The 17,766-nt window shown below is 43.9% G+C and overlaps 1 protein-coding gene across 2 annotated transcripts in view; it reads left to right on the forward strand.

Annotated features, from left to right (window-relative positions):
* Positions 1-15,385, forward strand: part of zeb2b (zinc finger E-box binding homeobox 2b) — a 107,559-nt gene extending 92,174 nt beyond the window's left edge. For both annotated transcript variants that reach the window (XM_071909065.2, XM_071909066.2), the window contains 6 exons: positions 927-1,115; positions 2,799-3,013; positions 6,891-6,999; positions 7,665-9,664; positions 12,110-12,290; positions 14,700-15,385. In XM_071909065.2, coding sequence (XP_071765166.2) covers positions 927-1,115; positions 2,799-3,013; positions 6,891-6,999; positions 7,665-9,664; positions 12,110-12,290; positions 14,700-15,274 — 3,269 coding nt within the window. In that variant the 3' untranslated portion in view covers positions 15,275-15,385. The remainder of the gene's footprint in view (positions 1-926; positions 1,116-2,798; positions 3,014-6,890; positions 7,000-7,664; positions 9,665-12,109; positions 12,291-14,699) is intronic.
* The last annotated feature ends 2,381 nt before the right edge of the window (positions 15,386-17,766 follow it).

Below are 17,766 nucleotides of genomic sequence, written 5' to 3' on the forward strand. Positions count from 1 at the left end.
TCTCTTCAGGTTGTGAGCGCTGTGTGTGTGTGTGTGTGTGTGTGTGTGTGTGTGTGTGTGTGTGCTTTGAAAGTCCGTCGTCCCCTTGACTAATGAAGGTTGCTGATTTTGTTTTAGCCCGGGTTTGTTTTTTGGAGGCAGCTATCTCCACACTGCAGCTTAAGAGTTTCCCCGAAGAGAAGGGACTGGGAAATAATTTGAGAAAACGCATTGTGTGGCCTCAGCACTTTGGCTGGCTTAAGATACATTCTGCTCCGCGATGGCAAAGCAGGGTTTTTTTTTTTTTTTTTTTTTGTGTGTTTTTTTTTCTTCTTCTTCTATTTTTTTTTCTTTTCTGCACTGTGTTGTGGTTTGGCCCTGGTAATCTGTTCAACACAGAATCAACAAAAGCCACAGTCTCTTGATTGACCTTATATGTGAAAGTCGATACAAAGAAACGTGGCTGCTCTGTTGCTGATTAAGCGGGGCTGGTGTGTGTGTGTGTGTGTGTGTGTGTGTGTGTGTGTATAAATCGACATATGCGCTGTACAATCCCTAAACTCACAATCAGATTTCATGTGATGAGTAAATGAGGTCGCTGGAGTTTGTTTTACACGCGGGTGTTTAGCGGCTCTCGCTCGCCGCCGACGGTTGGCGTGTTTGTCTCGACTTTCGTGGCGGTCGGATTAAGTTACGATTCTTATTTTAGCCGCCGCGGCGTGACAAGCGAACCCCCGTAATTTAGACGTATTCTCCCCCAAAGCACCGCTGTAATGTTTTAGGGTGGCGGTCCTCATCGCATTTCCACCAAGATGTTCCCAATATCCTCCTGTAAAACATTTCTCTGGGGAAGAAACGAATCCAATTTATTCCTAACTCTCTCTCTTCTCTCTCTCTCTCTCTCTCTCTCTTCTTCTTCTTCTTCTTCTCTCTCTCTCTCTCTCCAGTCAAGAACGTGGATTGCTCTTCGGAGTTCGAGGACTTCTTCTCCAAGCGGAAGCTGGACGACAGCGAGAGCCACGTGGTGAGCATCGCCGAGTACCTGCAGCGCGGCGACACCGCCATCATTTACCCAGAGGCCCCGGAGGAGCTGTCCCGCCTCGGCACGCCGGAGGCCACCGGCCCGGAGGAGAGCGGTACGGATCCCGTTTTGAGGGGGGGGTGGTGGGGGTGGGGGGGGGGGTGTGAGAGGAAAGGGTGTAGAGAGCGGAAGGCTGAAAAGTGAAAGTGTACACTGTAAAAAATGGCAAGTCAAGTGATTTTAACTTGTTTCCAGACCTATCAAACTTATTTCATGATATTTTATTGACATTTATTGAATCCAGCAAGATTATCTGCCAGTGCAGAGAGATAATTTGACTAAAAATATCATGAAAGAAGCTTGATAGGTCTGGAAACAAGATTAAATCACTTCATTTTTCACTTCATCATTTTTTGCAGTGTATCCATAGCATCATTTTGTGAAATCAGGACTTAAATATCTTTCAGATATCAGTTCAAAAAACAGTTTCCAAAACTGTTTTAATATGAATTTTTCACCTTGCCATATTATTTTATTGTGAAAATCTCATGACTTCACACTGATCTCAGCCTCCTCCTGCACGTCATCAAATACTTTCCCCTTCCCTGTAATGAATTAAAGGTTAAAACAGAGGGAAAGAAAAGGGGGCGGGGCCGAGCGGCGGCGGCAGCGGCGGCGGCTCTGCTGACACGGCCGGGCAGCTGTGGGTCCCACAGAATTCGCCGGATGCCTCAGTGTTTACCTTCAGTCTTCAGCAGCAGCTGGGCAGGGGCTTGAAATCAGATAGTTCACCTCCGACGCTCCGGAGGGGAAGGAGGGGGGGGGGTGGGGTGGGGGGGGCGTTTGATTCATGATGAACGTGTCGGTGGGAACGCTATTAAATAGAAGGAGGGAGGGGAGGGGAGGGGGGGGGAGTTACAAGCAATTAGGAAGGTTTGGGGAAGTGTGTGTGTGTGTGTGTGTGTGTGTGTGGGGTGAGCAAGTGTCTGTCTACACATTTACTGATGTGTTTCTGCATGTATGTGTGTGTCTGTGAACGCATCGTATGACTGTCTGTTACAACGTCAAAGAGAGAGAGAGAGAGAGAGAGAGAGAGAGAGAGAGCAGTACGATCACACTGCAAAAAGTGACAAGCTGTCCAGTGATGTTCTCTTGTCTCCAGACCTATCAGTTTATTTCATGATATTTTTAGTCAAATTCTCTCACTGCACTGGCAGATAATCTGCTGGTTTCAGTAAATTTCACTTGATTCATGCCAATATGACTTCTTCTTTCAAGAAATCATCATAAAACAATGAAGAAAATCTTGGAAACAAGAAACTTTCTCCAGGACAATTTCACTTTCACCAAGAAAATGTCCTGAAACAAGTTACATTCTCCTGGAAAAAAAAAAAGTCACATTTGTTGAAAACGGTGAAATTATAAAGATTTTGCTAAAAAAAAATCCTAAAATGAGCTGGAGACAGAGAAGAAAATAACTGAACAAGTCTGTCAGTTTTTGCAGTGTGTGTGTGTGTGCACGTGAGAGGGTGTGTGTGTGGGGAGGTGGGTGTGTGTGTGTGTGTGTGTGTGTGTGTGGAGAAGGGGGGGGGGGGGTGTGTTGCGGCGGATGCCAGCCTGACACCGCGGCTCTCATGTGGAGCAGATTGCACAGATAGCTCCCATACCAGTCTGGGCAGTCGGCCCGTCCGCTGCCGGTGATTCGCTGACCTTTTGGCCCGCTTTCCCCTTCTCCCCCTCCCCCCCTCTTCTCTCCCCCCTCCCCCCCCTTCCCCCCTCCCGCTGTCGTCCCGTGCAGACCTGCCACCTGGAACGCCAGATGCCTTCGCCCAACTGTTGACCTGCCCCTACTGCGACCGGGGCTACAAGCGTTTGACATCGCTGAAGGAGCACATCAAGTACCGCCACGAGAAGAACGAGGAGAACTTCGCCTGCCCCCTGTGCAACTACACGTTTGCTTACCGCACGCAGCTTGAGCGGCATATGGCCACGCACAAGCCGGCGAGGGATCAGGTGAGGAGGATTTCTCATTTTATTTTAATTTATTTATTCTTCCCTCCCGCCTCACTGCAAAAAACACACCAATTAACAAGTCATTTAGTCTAATTATTGAGTCCTAAAAAATCCTACTTTTCTTAAAACAAGGGAAAAAATCTGCCGCTGGGGTTCGATAATTTCACTTTTTTTCCAATGCAGCTTCACTTGTTTCAGGAATTTTCTAGAAATAAAAGTGAGAATAAAGCAGATCACTGCACTGCTATCTACTAAATTCTTCAAACAAGTTGATTTGCATTGGAAACAAGTGAAATTATCGAACCTCACCGGCAGATTTTTTCACTTATTTTAAGAAAATTATGATTTTAGGACTCGATATCCGACTGAATGACTTGTGAAGATGGAGATTTTTTTGCAGAGAGCTCCCTCCTTCTCCTTCTCCTTCTCTTCTTTCCTCCTCCTCTCTCCTTCCCCTTTCATTCCATTTTCTAATGCGCTCTGATCCCTGCGAGAAAAGAGATCATTTTTTCTGATTGGCAATCATTATTAATTTTTCATGGCATTTTGAAGATGCAGATCCTTTAATGGTAATAACTTTAATTGAGGCCCTAAATGGTTTTTTGATGGCCCTCCCTGATATGATTTTCCAGTCTCGTGTTCACGATCGAATGATTGTGTTAATTTCCAATTTGGAAATTTTTATCAGCTCCTTAACTTCACTTCACTCCTGGCCTTTAATGTTCTTTTCGGAGCAGCCGCCGGTCCTAGTACTCCATCACCCCCCCCCTACACCCCCACCCCCCACTTCTAATTTCATGCACTGCATAAACATCTGTGTATACTTCGAAATTTCTCAAGCGATTTATATCCTATATGTCTGAAATATAATGTGAATCTGCTGGCAGTTAGCATGAATCACCTTAAAGTCCTGTGAGGTGAAAACATTTGCAGCAGTCATGGCTGTTTAACTCGCTTGTCAGCTTCAAGTTTAAGAGGTGGGATGAGATAGATTGTGGCAAAAAAAAAAAAAAAAATTCAGAGTTTTTCACACACTGGGTGGTTGAGGGGGGGAGGCGGGGGTGATTATAACTTCTCAGTGTGCAGGGAAGTTGAAACTGTGCAGAGGATTTTTTTTGCGCTTTGGAGGATGATTATGATTTAAGAGTTTGTTTCAGAAACTCAGCGTATTCATGCAAGACCAGAGGTTCATCTCTAAAATACAGAGGAAAGTGTTGTTTTGTCAGCTGAGGACTGAAACCTCCGGGGTCTGAGCCCGTTTTTTTTGGGCGATTTTGGTTTACATTGAAATCGGCTCTTGTTTAACACTTCAGAAATATGATGCTGAGACTGTATAGCTGCTCAAAGGCCCCAAAGACAAAAAAAAAAGACAGAAATTCAGAGATTATAGTCAATTATATTCGAATAGTGCCAGATATCTCTAAATTTTATGTCATGAAACATTTTGTAAGAATAGATGTCACTTCCACTAGCAGTCTAGAGTTTGGACACACCACATTTTTCTTTATTTTTACAATTACAACACTTAAAAACTACTGTTACCCCCTTAATGCTGATATCTTCTTTTTCAGCAGTTTAAGAGACTAAACAGCAGCAAATACAAGAAAAAACAGACAAAACAGAAAAATTATATTCAAACAGCACCAGATATCTTTAAATTTTATGCCATGGACCATTTTGTAAGAATAGATGTCACTTATTTCACCTGGAAGATATCTCGTTCTGTTATGAGCTTCTTCTAATAGCAATATCCTGTGATGTAAGCAAAATAGAAATCCATTCAGCCAATCAGAGATGGCATAATGTAAGCGGATGCCTTGCGGGGTCTGGTCCCAGGTCGTCGGCGTTGTGCTGTGCGCTCTCAACCGAGGCTGACAGGCGCAGACTGTGGCTGATCTGATCAGATGTCAGCAGCCAGCACTTTCACCTGATCTACCAGCTGGGCATAAACGTGAGCAGATGGGCCGGCCCGCCGAGCCGAGCCACGCCACGCCACGCCGTCCCGATCCCCGTATTACAATGCTGCGGCTCGTCCCCTCCGGAGTCCGTACGGGGCGATGGCCGCGGGCTCCTGCTCAGGCGCCGCCTCCGAGCTTGTTATCTCGATTTGTAAATTATCCGGATTGTTAAAGCGGTAATCCTCGAGACGGACGCCATTTTTCCTCTGTGATCAAGTTTCTGTTTTCTTTGTCTGTTCAGAGGAAACAGAACTGGATATAAGTTGGTATCATATATGAAAATGTCACCAATTATTACTCTTCTGTGTGAGTGCAGCAGTTATTTATTTTACTTAGCTGTTACTCTATCTTGCTGATATGCGTTTGATAGAAACGTATCTTCTGCCATAAAGCAACAAATTACAGGAACGATCTCAGATGAACACAAACACTAAGAATGACGTCTTGCTAGGTAGCGCCCGCAAACACGTGTCTCGTATGTTTACAAGCCTTAATACTCCTCCTCCGCTTAACCAATTAGCCGAAATATGACTAATTAGAGGTTATACATATGCAAACATGCAGTCGGGTCCCCGCCCACAAACAGGAGTATGAAGGAGAGAGAGAGAGAGAGAGAGAGAGAGAGAGAGAGAGAGAGAGAGACGGTGCCATTCACAATTAGGAGCGGAGAGCGATTGTGTCTTATTAGCAGTGGTGGCGCGACTAAACTTTACCGGGCGGAGGGGGTCCTTGGAGGGAAGTGAGGGGATGGTGGGAGGAGAGGGGGAAGGGTGGTGGGGGTGGGGGGGGGCGCCGAAGCAGCTGTTGCTGTTTGTTTATGCAACTCAGCAACATACGAGCGGTGGGGTCCCTCTCCGGCGCTTGGCGGGGCCCCGGCTCTCTCCTCTCTCCCCGCTTGATCTTTGAAGGTTGGGGCTGTTTGAACAATTCCTCCCAGTCCTCCCAGTGTCCTGCGCGCCGCCATCTGTCTCCCCAGGAATGTGGGTAGAGTCAGCACACACCCCGGCATTTGTCGGCCCGGATCGGGGAGGGATTCGGGGGCGGGGTGGTGGTGGTGGTGGGGGGGTGCCGGGGGGGGTTGTGTTTTCCCCCTAGCGAGCTCAGAGAAACAAGTCTTTTTTGTTTTGGGTTTTTTTTGTGTTTCCTAACCGTTTAACGTCTTCACCTCCCACTTGGAATGAATTGTTTCATGACTGGTGAGCCAGGTTTACACACACTGTGTTGTTGTTGTTGTTGTTGTTGTTGTTGTTGATTGGTATTATATTTTGATTTTTTTTTTTTTTTTTTTCCAGACGACAAGCCTTGTTTGAATTGCAAATTTTGATGGATTGCAACTGATGTTTACCTTTGAACAGCGAATCAAGGCTGGGCCAATACGCTCTGTTCTGTATCCTACGATTATTAAAGAGGCATTTGAGGTTTAAAAAAAAAAAAAGTCCCAATTAAGAAATTTGAGACTGTTATGAAAAAGTACAAAGTATAATTCAAACGGCGTGAATACAGGTACGCAAGGCGAATGATTCTGAATACCTTTTGGTCTGATTAGGCCCAAATTAATGAAAAGTAGATCAGATTGCCTCTTCTAATGAAGGGGAAACGTTATAATAAAAAAAAAAAAAGACTCTTTTCATTTATTCTATTTTCCGGGCTGCCAAATTCTAAAGGCATGCCTCCTTTGGCTGGGGAGCCAGGAAATTAAAAGGTATGTGATTCTCTCTGTTATCACTGCCGCTCCTGTAGTCGCTCGACGGAGGTGGGAGCAGAAAGCCAAGATGCCTCTTTGGCGACAGGAGCCATTTGGCTTGTTGCTTGTTGTCATGCCGACCGATTGTGATTATTTACTGAACTCTCACCCCCACGATGTTTGTGCGGTTCTCAATGTGAATCTCTCTCTCTCCCTCTCTCTCTCTCTCTCACAGCACCAACTGCTCAACCAAGGCGCTGGCAACCGCAAGTTCAAATGCACAGAGTGTGGCAAGGCCTTCAAATACAAGCACCATCTGAAGGAACACCTCCGGATTCATAGCGGTGGGTAGGAAGGGGAACGCTGCCCCGCTCTTTGAATATTCATAACCTTGATTTAAGACCACCATGAACTTCACTTCATCTGCGAAAATTCCTTGGGTTTATTTTGTGTCCCCCTTACTGATAATGGACAGTTAACTCAGCTATGTCAGAAATTTGTATGGCCTTCACATACAGTGCAAAGGGACAATGCAACACATACTGCACACTATACATATCATGCTACAAAGATACATAAGTAATACATTCATTCATAACCTTTATTTGAATTTGAAAATCACTGAGGGTTTACAATGTACAATATTAATATAGAGTAAACAACCCTAACCCTAACCCAAAAGAAACAGTTGAGAGTAAAAGCAATCAATTAGAAACGGTGACAAATAGATGTGTGGAGGTTTCAAATCATGTCTTTAAAATGATCAAAAGTAACAAAGGCATAACTTCAATAAAAGCTGCAGTTCATTCCAGGTGTGTGGAGCGTTAAAACAAAAAAGCTCTGATTTGACATATGGGACCTGTAGCATAAACCAATCATTCGAAAAGGAAAACAAATACAATTACTACTACTGCTAGTGCATTATTCATACATTTGTACAACCATGACCATGCTATAAGCCCATCCTGCACATATCAGCCGTCTCACCCTAGATTTTTCTTCCTTCCAGGTGAAAAACCTTACGAATGCCCCAACTGCAAGAAGCGTTTCTCCCACTCGGGCTCCTACAGTTCGCACATAAGCAGCAAGAAGTGCATTGGCCTGATCGCGGTCAACGGCAGGATGCGGAACAACATGAAGTCGGGCTCCTCCCCCACCTCCGCCTCCTCCTCGCCCACCAACACCGCCATCACGCAGCTGCGGCAGAAGCTGGAGAACGGCAAGCCGCTGGGCCTCGGCGAACACAACAACCACCTGAACATCAAGACGGAGCCGCTCGACTTCAACGACTACAAGCTGATGATGGCGTCCCACGGCTTCGGCGCGCCCGGGCCCTTCATGAACGGAGGCATGGGGGGGAACAGCCCGCTGGGGGTCCACCACAACTCGACGGCCCAGAGCCCGCTGCAGCACCTCGGGATGGGCGGGCTGGACGCGCAGCTCCTGGGATACCCGGGGCCGCTGGCGAACAACCTGAGCGAGGTTCAGAAGGTCCTCCAGATCGTGGACAACACTGTGTGCAGGCAGAAAATGGACTGCAAGCCGGAGGAACTCTCCAAGCTCAAGGCCTACATGAAGGAGCTGGGGTCCCAGATTGAAGAGCAGAAACAGGGGCTGACATCAGCGGGGGGCCCTCCGGTCGGTCTTCCAATCGTCAATCACAACGGCGCCACCAAAAGCATCATCGACTACACGCTAGAAAAAGTGAACGAAGCCAAAGCTTGCCTCCAGAGCTTGACGACAGACTCAAAGAGACAGATTAGCAATATCAAACGAGAGAAATCCAACCACATGCTTGAAGGAGTCGTGGATGAGAAGATGCAGGAAAACAACATGTTTACACCTTTCGCTTGCCAATACTGCAAAGAAACCTTCCCCGGTCCCATACCTTTGCATCAGCACGAACGCTACCTGTGTAAAATGAACGAGGAGATCAAAGCGGTTCTGCAGCCCAGTGAGAATCTGATGCCCACCAAACCAGGGATTTTCATGGAGAAGAACACCCACTTACTCTCCTCCATGTTGTCTGAGAAGGGACTGACCGGTCCCATCAACCCTTACAAGGACCACATGTCCGTGCTGAAGGCGTATTTTGCCATGAACATGGAGCCGAACTCGGAGGAGCTGCTCAAGATTTCCATAGCGGTCGGCCTTCCTCAGGAATTTGTCAAGGAGTGGTTTGAACAGCGAAAAATGTACCAGTACGGCAGCACTAGAACCCCGCCGCTAGAACACAGGAACAACATAGATATGGTTGTCGGAACAAATAACCACCACACTCCACCAAAAGACTCTATGGCAGCTAGGTCGCCCGTGTCACTAGTCAAAGCTACTGACCGCATCACATCCCCCTCCATCGCGGAGCTCCACAACAACTGTGACACGCTCAGACTTTTGAAAAACCACCAGTTTAGTGGCGGTGCCAAGATAGGTGACAAGATGGACCACTCCCGTAGTAACACTCCCTCCCCCTTAAACCTGTCGTCTGCATCTTCCAAAAACTCTCACAGTAGCTCCTACACTCCAAACAGCTTAACTTCAGAAGACCTGCAGGCTGAGCCGCTGGATCTGTCTCTGCCAAGACTCATGAAGGAACCCAAGCATGCACTGACTGTCAGAAGCAGACCTAAAGTCAACAGCATTACCATTGACCACAACAGTGTCCATTCTCCCCGCGAGCACTTCGAAGAGCCTTTGAACTTGGCCTATCTCAAGAAGGATTTCTCAGGCGCTACCAACAACGGAAACCTTGAAAAAAGCACTAGCCCCATCTTTGGCATTAACCCTTTTGCTGCCAAACCCTTGTACACATCTCTTCCACCTCAGAGCGCTTTCCCTCCAGCCACATTCATGCCCCCGATGCAGGCCAGCATACCAGGTCTTAGGCCCTACCCGGGCATGGATCAAATGGGCTTCCTACCACACATGGCCTACACTTACGCAACAGGGGCAGCTACCTTTGCCGAGATGCAACAGAGGAGAAAGTACCAGCGGAAACCAGGTTTCCAGGTAAATAAGCCACCTGTGGTTTTGTAAAGCCCCAGGCTCACTCAGATTCTCTAAAGTGATCTGAACTCATTTCTGTACTAATTAAAAAGTAAAACTCCAGAGTCTGGAAAGAGCACACTCACCTGAGGTAGACTGAACTGGCAAGGGCACAGAGATAAACCCCAGTTAGAAATATAATCCCTTGACAAATATCAGTTTACCGATATATCAGGCCGGTATTGGCCTTTCAATAAGAATCAGGTATCGGTATTGGTCTATAAAACCTGCAATGAGACCTGCCTCACTCATTTTATGGGGTTTCAGTGGAGAGTTTTAGTATCCCATGATGGTTTAAATGTTGCTTCAGAGGCTTTTTTACCCTGAGAAGAACCATGAATCCCAGTATTTTTTGGAATATTTTGTAATTTTTAGCACGGAAATTGTCAAATTTAAATATACAGAATATTGGTATCAAATATTGCAAATCAGCAGCTTAAATCCAAATATATCAGTATCAGTATCGGCCTTGAAAAACCCATATCAGTCGAACCGTAGTTGTTACCACACTCTGTGAATTGTACCCACTACTTAATGTAGAATACATTAATGCTCTTGACTGCAGTCTGCCAGAGAAGTCCTCTTCCAGCGCCGGTCTCAACTCAGATATTTTGTTATTAAATATGGGTGAAAGGCCTTTGTAAAAATGACAAAGGTGAGCCCTGGAGCTGTGCGGTTCTCTGAATTTTCCCACCGCAACTTTGCTGCATTTTAAAGAGAGCAAAGACCAAAATGAGCTTCTACACATGGATTAATAATGCACAGTCTCCATGTTCATTACCACTGAATGCTGAAGGCTGTTTAACATAGAGGGAACCATTTTGATGAAAAAAAGTATTAATAATGTTTCCTATTCTAAGTTATTAAATTAGATTTTAAAAATACAGCTACAGGCGTTTAGTTCAAATTGATTGCAGAGTGATAGTGGTCCGTTCTTAAAACACAGTGCAGTCTCCAGGATCATTGTCAGGCCCGACCGACACATATTCATTAAAGAAAGCGCTCAATATTGGCCATTAGGTGCACCTTCTGATTTTAATCATTATATGAGTTTGCAATTTCAAGAATAGGTCACTGTGCTTCCTCTTGTTATGAACCTCTAATGTTGTAATATTGTTCTCCATCAATTCATTTTTAAGACTAATCTTCATCATAAAAGAACATGGAGAATTTTAAAGGAATACGGCAGAATTAACACTCTTGTACAAAATTAGACCGGCGTTGAATACACCATTATGGTTGAGTTTCATAATAGGGAGCATGTCAGTTATGGATGGCTGATATTATCCCAGTTCTGAAACTTTTATAAGAAATCAATGCTGGTATTTGCAGATGTTCAAAGATGCATGGGATGTACAGTTCTTGATACTGCTTTATCTAGGAATCGCTTCTGCATTGACTTAAAGTGACACTAAAGATCAATTGACTCCTCTTTATTTGTATTTAATTTAAAGAAAAACAACATCTGCAGACTAGAATATCATTTAAGTTAATAGCAATATGACATAATAATAAGACTTTTTTTTTTTTTTTGTATGTTTTTAAGTATGTTAACCGTATAAAGTCTAATCCCATTTTTGTGATTTTGGTATACATTGAAATTGGCACTTGTGTAGCACCTAAAAACTATTTTTACTTGTCTTGTTTAGTAGAAACTCAGCTGGAAGTGTATATTAACAGAAAATCAGTTCAAGAGATTATATAGCTGCTCACAAGCCCTAAAGACAAAATAATTTAGAAATTTATTCAGAAATGTATTGAAAATACACCCAGAATAACATCAACAGAGACAATTAGCAAAGATATACATTTTCTGTTTGTTTCTACATTGGACAAGCAAAATATTACTCATAAAAATTTGTCAGTAGGTTTTTTTTTTGTTTTTGTTTTTATTCAGTCTCCATCTTTGTCCCTCAGCCTCACTGTGGTGTTTCTGCACTGCTCTTCCCACAGACCACCTGTCAATCAAACAGTGTGGGCGGAGCTTGGATTTTTTCTGTTGATGCAGTTTGAGTTTCTCTCTTCTTTGTGTGTTCAGCCATGGTGGCTATCACTGCTCATGCTAACTACCCAGTTCTTCTTCTTCTCTTTATTACAAACAAACCGGAAACGTAAAACGCATCATAATAGAACGCATTAGAACAGACAATGGAAAAGCTTTATGAACTGGATATAGGTTGAGCAGTAAGATAGAGAGGAAAAAAAACAGACATTTATTTTCGTGAAAATGTCACAAATTATTAACGTTTTGAAATATTAACCAGATGAATTTCAGGGAATATCAACTTCTTCTCAAAATGGATATATATATACAGTATCGTGACAAATTTCCACTTCTAACACACGATTCATTTTTATTTCTTGTTTTGTTTTTGTTTTTTTTTTTGTTTCTTTTTGTTTGATCCGAAGGGGGACCTGCTCGACGGTACAGCAGATTACATGTCAGGGCTGGACGACATGACAGACCCCGACTCCTGTCTGTCGCGGAAGAAGATTAAGAAGACCGAAAGTGGTATGTACGCGTGTGACTTGTGCGACAAAACATTCCAGAAGAGCAGTTCCCTTCTAAGACACAAATATGAACACACAGGTATATACTGTTCTAGACCCTTATTTTAACCCCCATGCCTCTTTTTTTTATGTTTTAAATGTTTGTGTTGCCAAATTCTCTCGATATATATATATATATATTTTTGTTACCCCTCCCCACCCCCCTTTTTCTTCTTCTTCTTCTTTCCCTCTCTGTTACCTTTAAGTTGTATTGTAAACCGAGACCTAACTTGTTTCTTCATTGACAGGGATGAGGTGATTTCGAATGACTAGATTTCAAAAACTTTGCTACCTTTTTATTACATGCGAATTTTGCTAGTGTATGATGTGTTTAATGCAGATTTTTGTGTACAAAGTTGTGTGTGTGCTCTGTCTTGTATTGTTAAAATGACTAAAAGAGACATTTGAGATTTTGAGAAAAGTCCCAATTGAGAAATTTGAGAAAGTACGAACCATAATTCAAATTGTGTGGAAACAGGTATGCGAGGAGAATGATTCTGACTATCTGTTGGAGCGATATCACTCTTCATTTCCCAATCATATCTCACTATATTAACCATTTTGCTATCTAAAAAGGCACACATCAATTCACCTAGATATATACAGCCAGTAAAAGGCCGTAATGCCTTTATCGGCCCCATTATTGGCGATAGATCTCATCAGCAGCGTAGCGCTCAGAAGCTTCTGAGCACTGATAACAAGTCTTTCATTATAGTTATTATACAGAGATCCTCTTTCACTAGGTTGCATCATTTTTTTATTTTTTTTTTATCCGCTATCTGCTGGGCGCCCTGTAGCAGAGCGCTCCATGCTTTATGCAGGCTTCCATGTTATCTGCTTGGACATAAAAGGAAAAGGAGGGGTGCACTCTTTAAAAAGGAAGCGTTATCTTCGCACGTTTGTGTCGCTTTTTCGACGCAAAGCGCGTTAATAAGCATCGTGTGTCAAATATGTGTGGTTATTGATGATATTTTGTGTTGAAAAGAATCTCTCAGGGTTCCTGCACAGGTCTGGAAAGTCTGGAAATGTATGGAAAACGGAATTTGGTAATTTCCAGGGCTTGATAAGTCAGGAAATTGCAGAAAAAAGTTTGAAAATTATGGAAAAATGGGGTGTTCTGCCCCAATATTCATATTGAGTATTTGGTAATTGGAATTTGGTCATTTCCAGGTCTTGATAAGTCAAGAAATTGCAGAAAAATGTTGCTGCTCTGCCCCGATATTCATATGCCGACACATTTCTGGTGGTTTTCGATTCTGATGGCTGTGAAGAATAATCATCCATACAGTGATGTGGCAGAGTCAGTAGGGGCGTAAATCAGGAGTGTAAATCAAAACATCAAAACACCAAAATCTTCAAATCAAATCAGGAAATCAAAGCCTGAAAAGAGCCTGGAATTTGGAAAGTGAAAGTGTGCAGGAACCCTGAACTCAAACGGCGCCGGACGGACGGGCCAGACGTTGGACCGCGGTCCGGCGTCCGGGCCGGCCGGCCGGCGGGCGAATCCTGTCGCCGCTGCATTGACATGTCAGAGGGGACTTGACGGGGTCTTGTGATTTGTGCGAGGCGGGCGGACATATTTCCACATGTGCTGAGCAGTAGTAAATAAGAAAAAGAGGTCAAGGAGGATTGGCTGCAACTGAAGCGTTTCAGTCCAAAATGAGATGTCCAACATTTGGGGGAATAAAGATAACAGAAAGTTATTAGGATAGCAGGTAACTTAAGTCTGAAAAGAAATATTGAGTGATGAACTCTTGGTAATGAGTGTTTTAAGTGTTTTGGAATAAAACTATTGTACCATTACAGGCCAAAAGACATTTATTTGGCCAGACATTTATGGCACAATATCCTAAAATTATCTCACCCTGCCAATGTGGCCAGTTTGGGTTTCACATTTCAGTCTTGGCACCCAAAGCGTCCCGTCAGATTTGGCAGACGGAGGCGTCCCGGCCCAAAAAGCTAACAGAGGGATAGAAGTCACCATGAACTTGAATTGTGTCGGGAGATAAGCAGGGCAACCCCGAGGAGTCTCCCTCCGCAATTTCATCTCCGATTTGTTTACTCCTTTGTCGCGCCTCCTCTGTTTGTTTGCTTTGCGGTCGTTTTATTTATGTTGCATTCATCAGTGTGGCATGCAGGCCCTAAAATAAGTAGTTGTGGTCCAGTTTCCCCATGCTTTTAACCGCGGGAGGGAATTTCCATAATGTCGACCCGTGAATGCGAGCGCACTTTCTCATCCGAGCCACTCGCGCTCGCAATTTGAATAAACAAATAGCCTTAAGTCGTAAGTCAAAGTTAGATTTAATGCCCGGCGATGTCGTTCTGCTCCGATCCATCAGACTTTTCTCCCCTCAACGTTTTGCTTTTTCTTCTGACTTGTGTGTGATTTGTTGCGAGCCGGGCGTACGACTCACATCCCGTCTCCCCTGTGTGTTTTGTGTCTCCGCAGGCAAGCGGCCGCACCAGTGCCAGATCTGCAAGAAGGCCTTCAAACACAAACACCATCTCATCGAGCACTCCAGACTGCACTCGGGGGAGAAGCCGTACCAGTGCGACAAGTGCGGGAAGCGCTTCTCCCACTCGGGCTCCTACTCCCAGCACATGAACCACCGCTACTCCTACTGCAAGCGGGAGGCGGAGGAGCGGGAGGCGGCCGAGCGGGAGGCGCGCGAGAAGGGCCACCTGGAGCCCACGGAGCTGCTGATGAGCCGGGCCTACCTGCAGGGCATGACGCCGCAGGGCTACCCCGAGCTGGCGGAGCGCGACGCCATCCTGCGGCACCCCGACGCCGTCAACGGGGGCATCAGAGAGGGGCGCAAGGAAGCGGAGGGAGCGTACGCGAAGATCGGACGCAGGGACGAGGAGTTCGAGGAGGAGGAGGAGGAGAGCAAGAGCATGGACACGGACCCCGACACGCTGCGGGACGAGGAGGAGAACGGAGAGCACTCGATGGACGATAGCTCGCTGGACGGCAAAACGGAAACCAAATCGGATCACGAGGACGCGATGGAGGACGGCATGTAATCATCGACGGCGTTCAAAAGCTTCCCAACTTTTTTTTTTTTTTACTTTCCTTCGGTTCAGTATTCTTACCCGCTCGGTTTAAAACACGCTGCCGTGTTTTAAGCTGTACGTGCACGTGCCTGAAGCTTCCGGGAAGCTTTCTTCGACAGACTCCTCGGGGGGCGGGGGGGGGGCGGTTGGGGGACGGGACGGTTTGTGTCTGCCCAATAAGACATGGACTCTAAATCAATCTGGAGGAGGCATTGGGGTCTGGGGTTTGGGGAGGGGGGGGGGGACAGGATGGGACGGGAAGAGGGAAGGGGGCATGGGTTTGTGAAATAAGCTGCATTATGCAAACCGAACAATGAATAAATGAATACATTTCAAAAAATGTACAGTACTAAGGCCTAAAAATATGTGTGGTGCTAACCTCCTCAAATAAACCCCTTGTGTTCCATAGTATTTATAGCACAACTAGTGACTTGTACAAATTGCACTCCGCTTCTATAATCACGAACAAAAATAATAAAAAGTATTGCCTATGTATATATTTATACAGTGTTGGAAAAAGAGCAGTAGTGTCTGCACTACAGTCCTTCGATATTACCTTTGTTATCACCCACCTGCCGTGTCGTCTTTAGTTTTGCCACAACACCTACAGTATAGCCGCACTGTTCCAGGCCTCCAATTAACTCCAGAACGAAGGAATTTAAAACAAATGACTGTATGAAGGAGCTTAACGAACACCTGTATAGGTTTTTTTTTTTTGTTGTTGTTTTTAAGATTAACGGAGTTTTAAAGATAAAGAGACCTTCGATTTAAGGGAAAATACAGTTTATGGACAGATGGTATGGGGGAATAAAAAAAAAAAAAAAATGAAGGACGAAGCCTTTGTAAGGTGTTTTTGATAAGAAAAAAGAAGAAGAAGCCTTATATGCAAACCTTTTAACCTGTGTGTTTTCTGCAAGTGCCACCCTCGTATTGTGTAAAAGGAAGGTTACTTTTGTTCACCAGCTTCAGTATTATGAAATGGTTCACGTTGTTCTTTGAAGCACCCGTGTCAGTATTAAAGACAATAGGCAGCAGCAGTTCCTTAGTTTACATTATGTTGTGCAATGTTTCCTCAGTTCGTTCGTTTCACTTTGTCAGTATTACACCAAACCATTTTTTTTTTTTGAAACAACAAAAATTGCATTCATTTTATTTGTAGGTTGAAAAAAAAAAAAAAACATTATTTATGTGGCCCATTTTATATTTCCTAATTTTATTTATTTCATACTGTTGTGTACAGTACTATAGTTCTTCAATATATAGATATATTTTAGTAAAAAGGAACATGGTGTCGATCATAGGGGCAAATTTTACGTAAAGAGAGCATTTATTGTGTTTTGAAACATTGTGAAATGCGAAGTTTAATCTTTATTATTTTATTTTATTTCCTTTATTTTCCAGTTACTGGAAAATTCCAAATTTGGGAACTTTTATACAATTGTGAAAACACTGTATTTTCGACTGAAAAATTCCACTTTCTTCATCTTTGTTTCTTTTTTTAAGCTAAAAAAATGAAGAGGGACTGTTAAATACTATGTATGATATCATGACTGAAGAAGAATCTTTCCTGAAATGTCTTTGTAAAAGTATTATTGAATTCTTAATTTGTAATTTCTCTTGAAAATGACCATGCTCGAATAAAAGTAGCCAAATTACAGAGTACCAAACCCTCACGCTTCATGTTTTTTCACAACTTCAGAGGTTTTTTGCTTGGCAAGGTTGGGCTCAGTTCACTTTAAACTTCCTCCAACGTGCAAAAAAACCCAGAAAAATAAGATTCTCATATCCAGTCTGTGAAGAAATCACGGAGAATGAAGGCTCTGCTGTGATTATTATGCTAATTTCAGTTTTGTTTTGCATTTTGAATTGGGTGAAAGTGAACTGACCCCAAACCTGGTGCTTATTGTATGTTTCATATAAGATAAGATAAGATAAGATAAGATAAACTTTGTTGTCCCGAAGGATTTTTATCACGGACACATATCGATTTTAAGTAAAACCCACACATATTCCACATGTGTTTACCTGTATTTGCTGTATTTATTTACCTGTATACTATTCAAATAGTCACACAACAATGAACAGTGAGAAGCCTTAATTATTCCCCAAGAATCTCAATATTCAATGAGGGGAAAAAAAGAGAGGAGACATTTTTAATGGGTTTCATTCCAAAAATGCGTTTTATCCAATTTACAAAACGATATTGTTTCCAGATATTCTTTCATCTCCGCCTCAGAAATGTCTCTTTTCTTGTAAAGCAGACAGCTGCTGACCTCATTAATGAAAACATATGGCGTTTAGTGGAAGCTTTTACACAAAGCACCTTACAGTAACACGAGTGCAAACGTTCATATCCCAGCTGAACCGGGTGGGAACGGCGGCATCAAGCTGCACAGGATCTATTGTGAGTTTCACTTTGATGCCAGCGTTCATTTCTCCGACAGTGGATGACATTTTTTTTT

This window comes from Centroberyx gerrardi, chromosome 21 (genome assembly GCF_048128805.1).
Source record: "Centroberyx gerrardi isolate f3 chromosome 21, fCenGer3.hap1.cur.20231027, whole genome shotgun sequence".
Lineage (NCBI taxonomy): Eukaryota > Metazoa > Chordata > Actinopteri > Beryciformes > Berycidae > Centroberyx > Centroberyx gerrardi.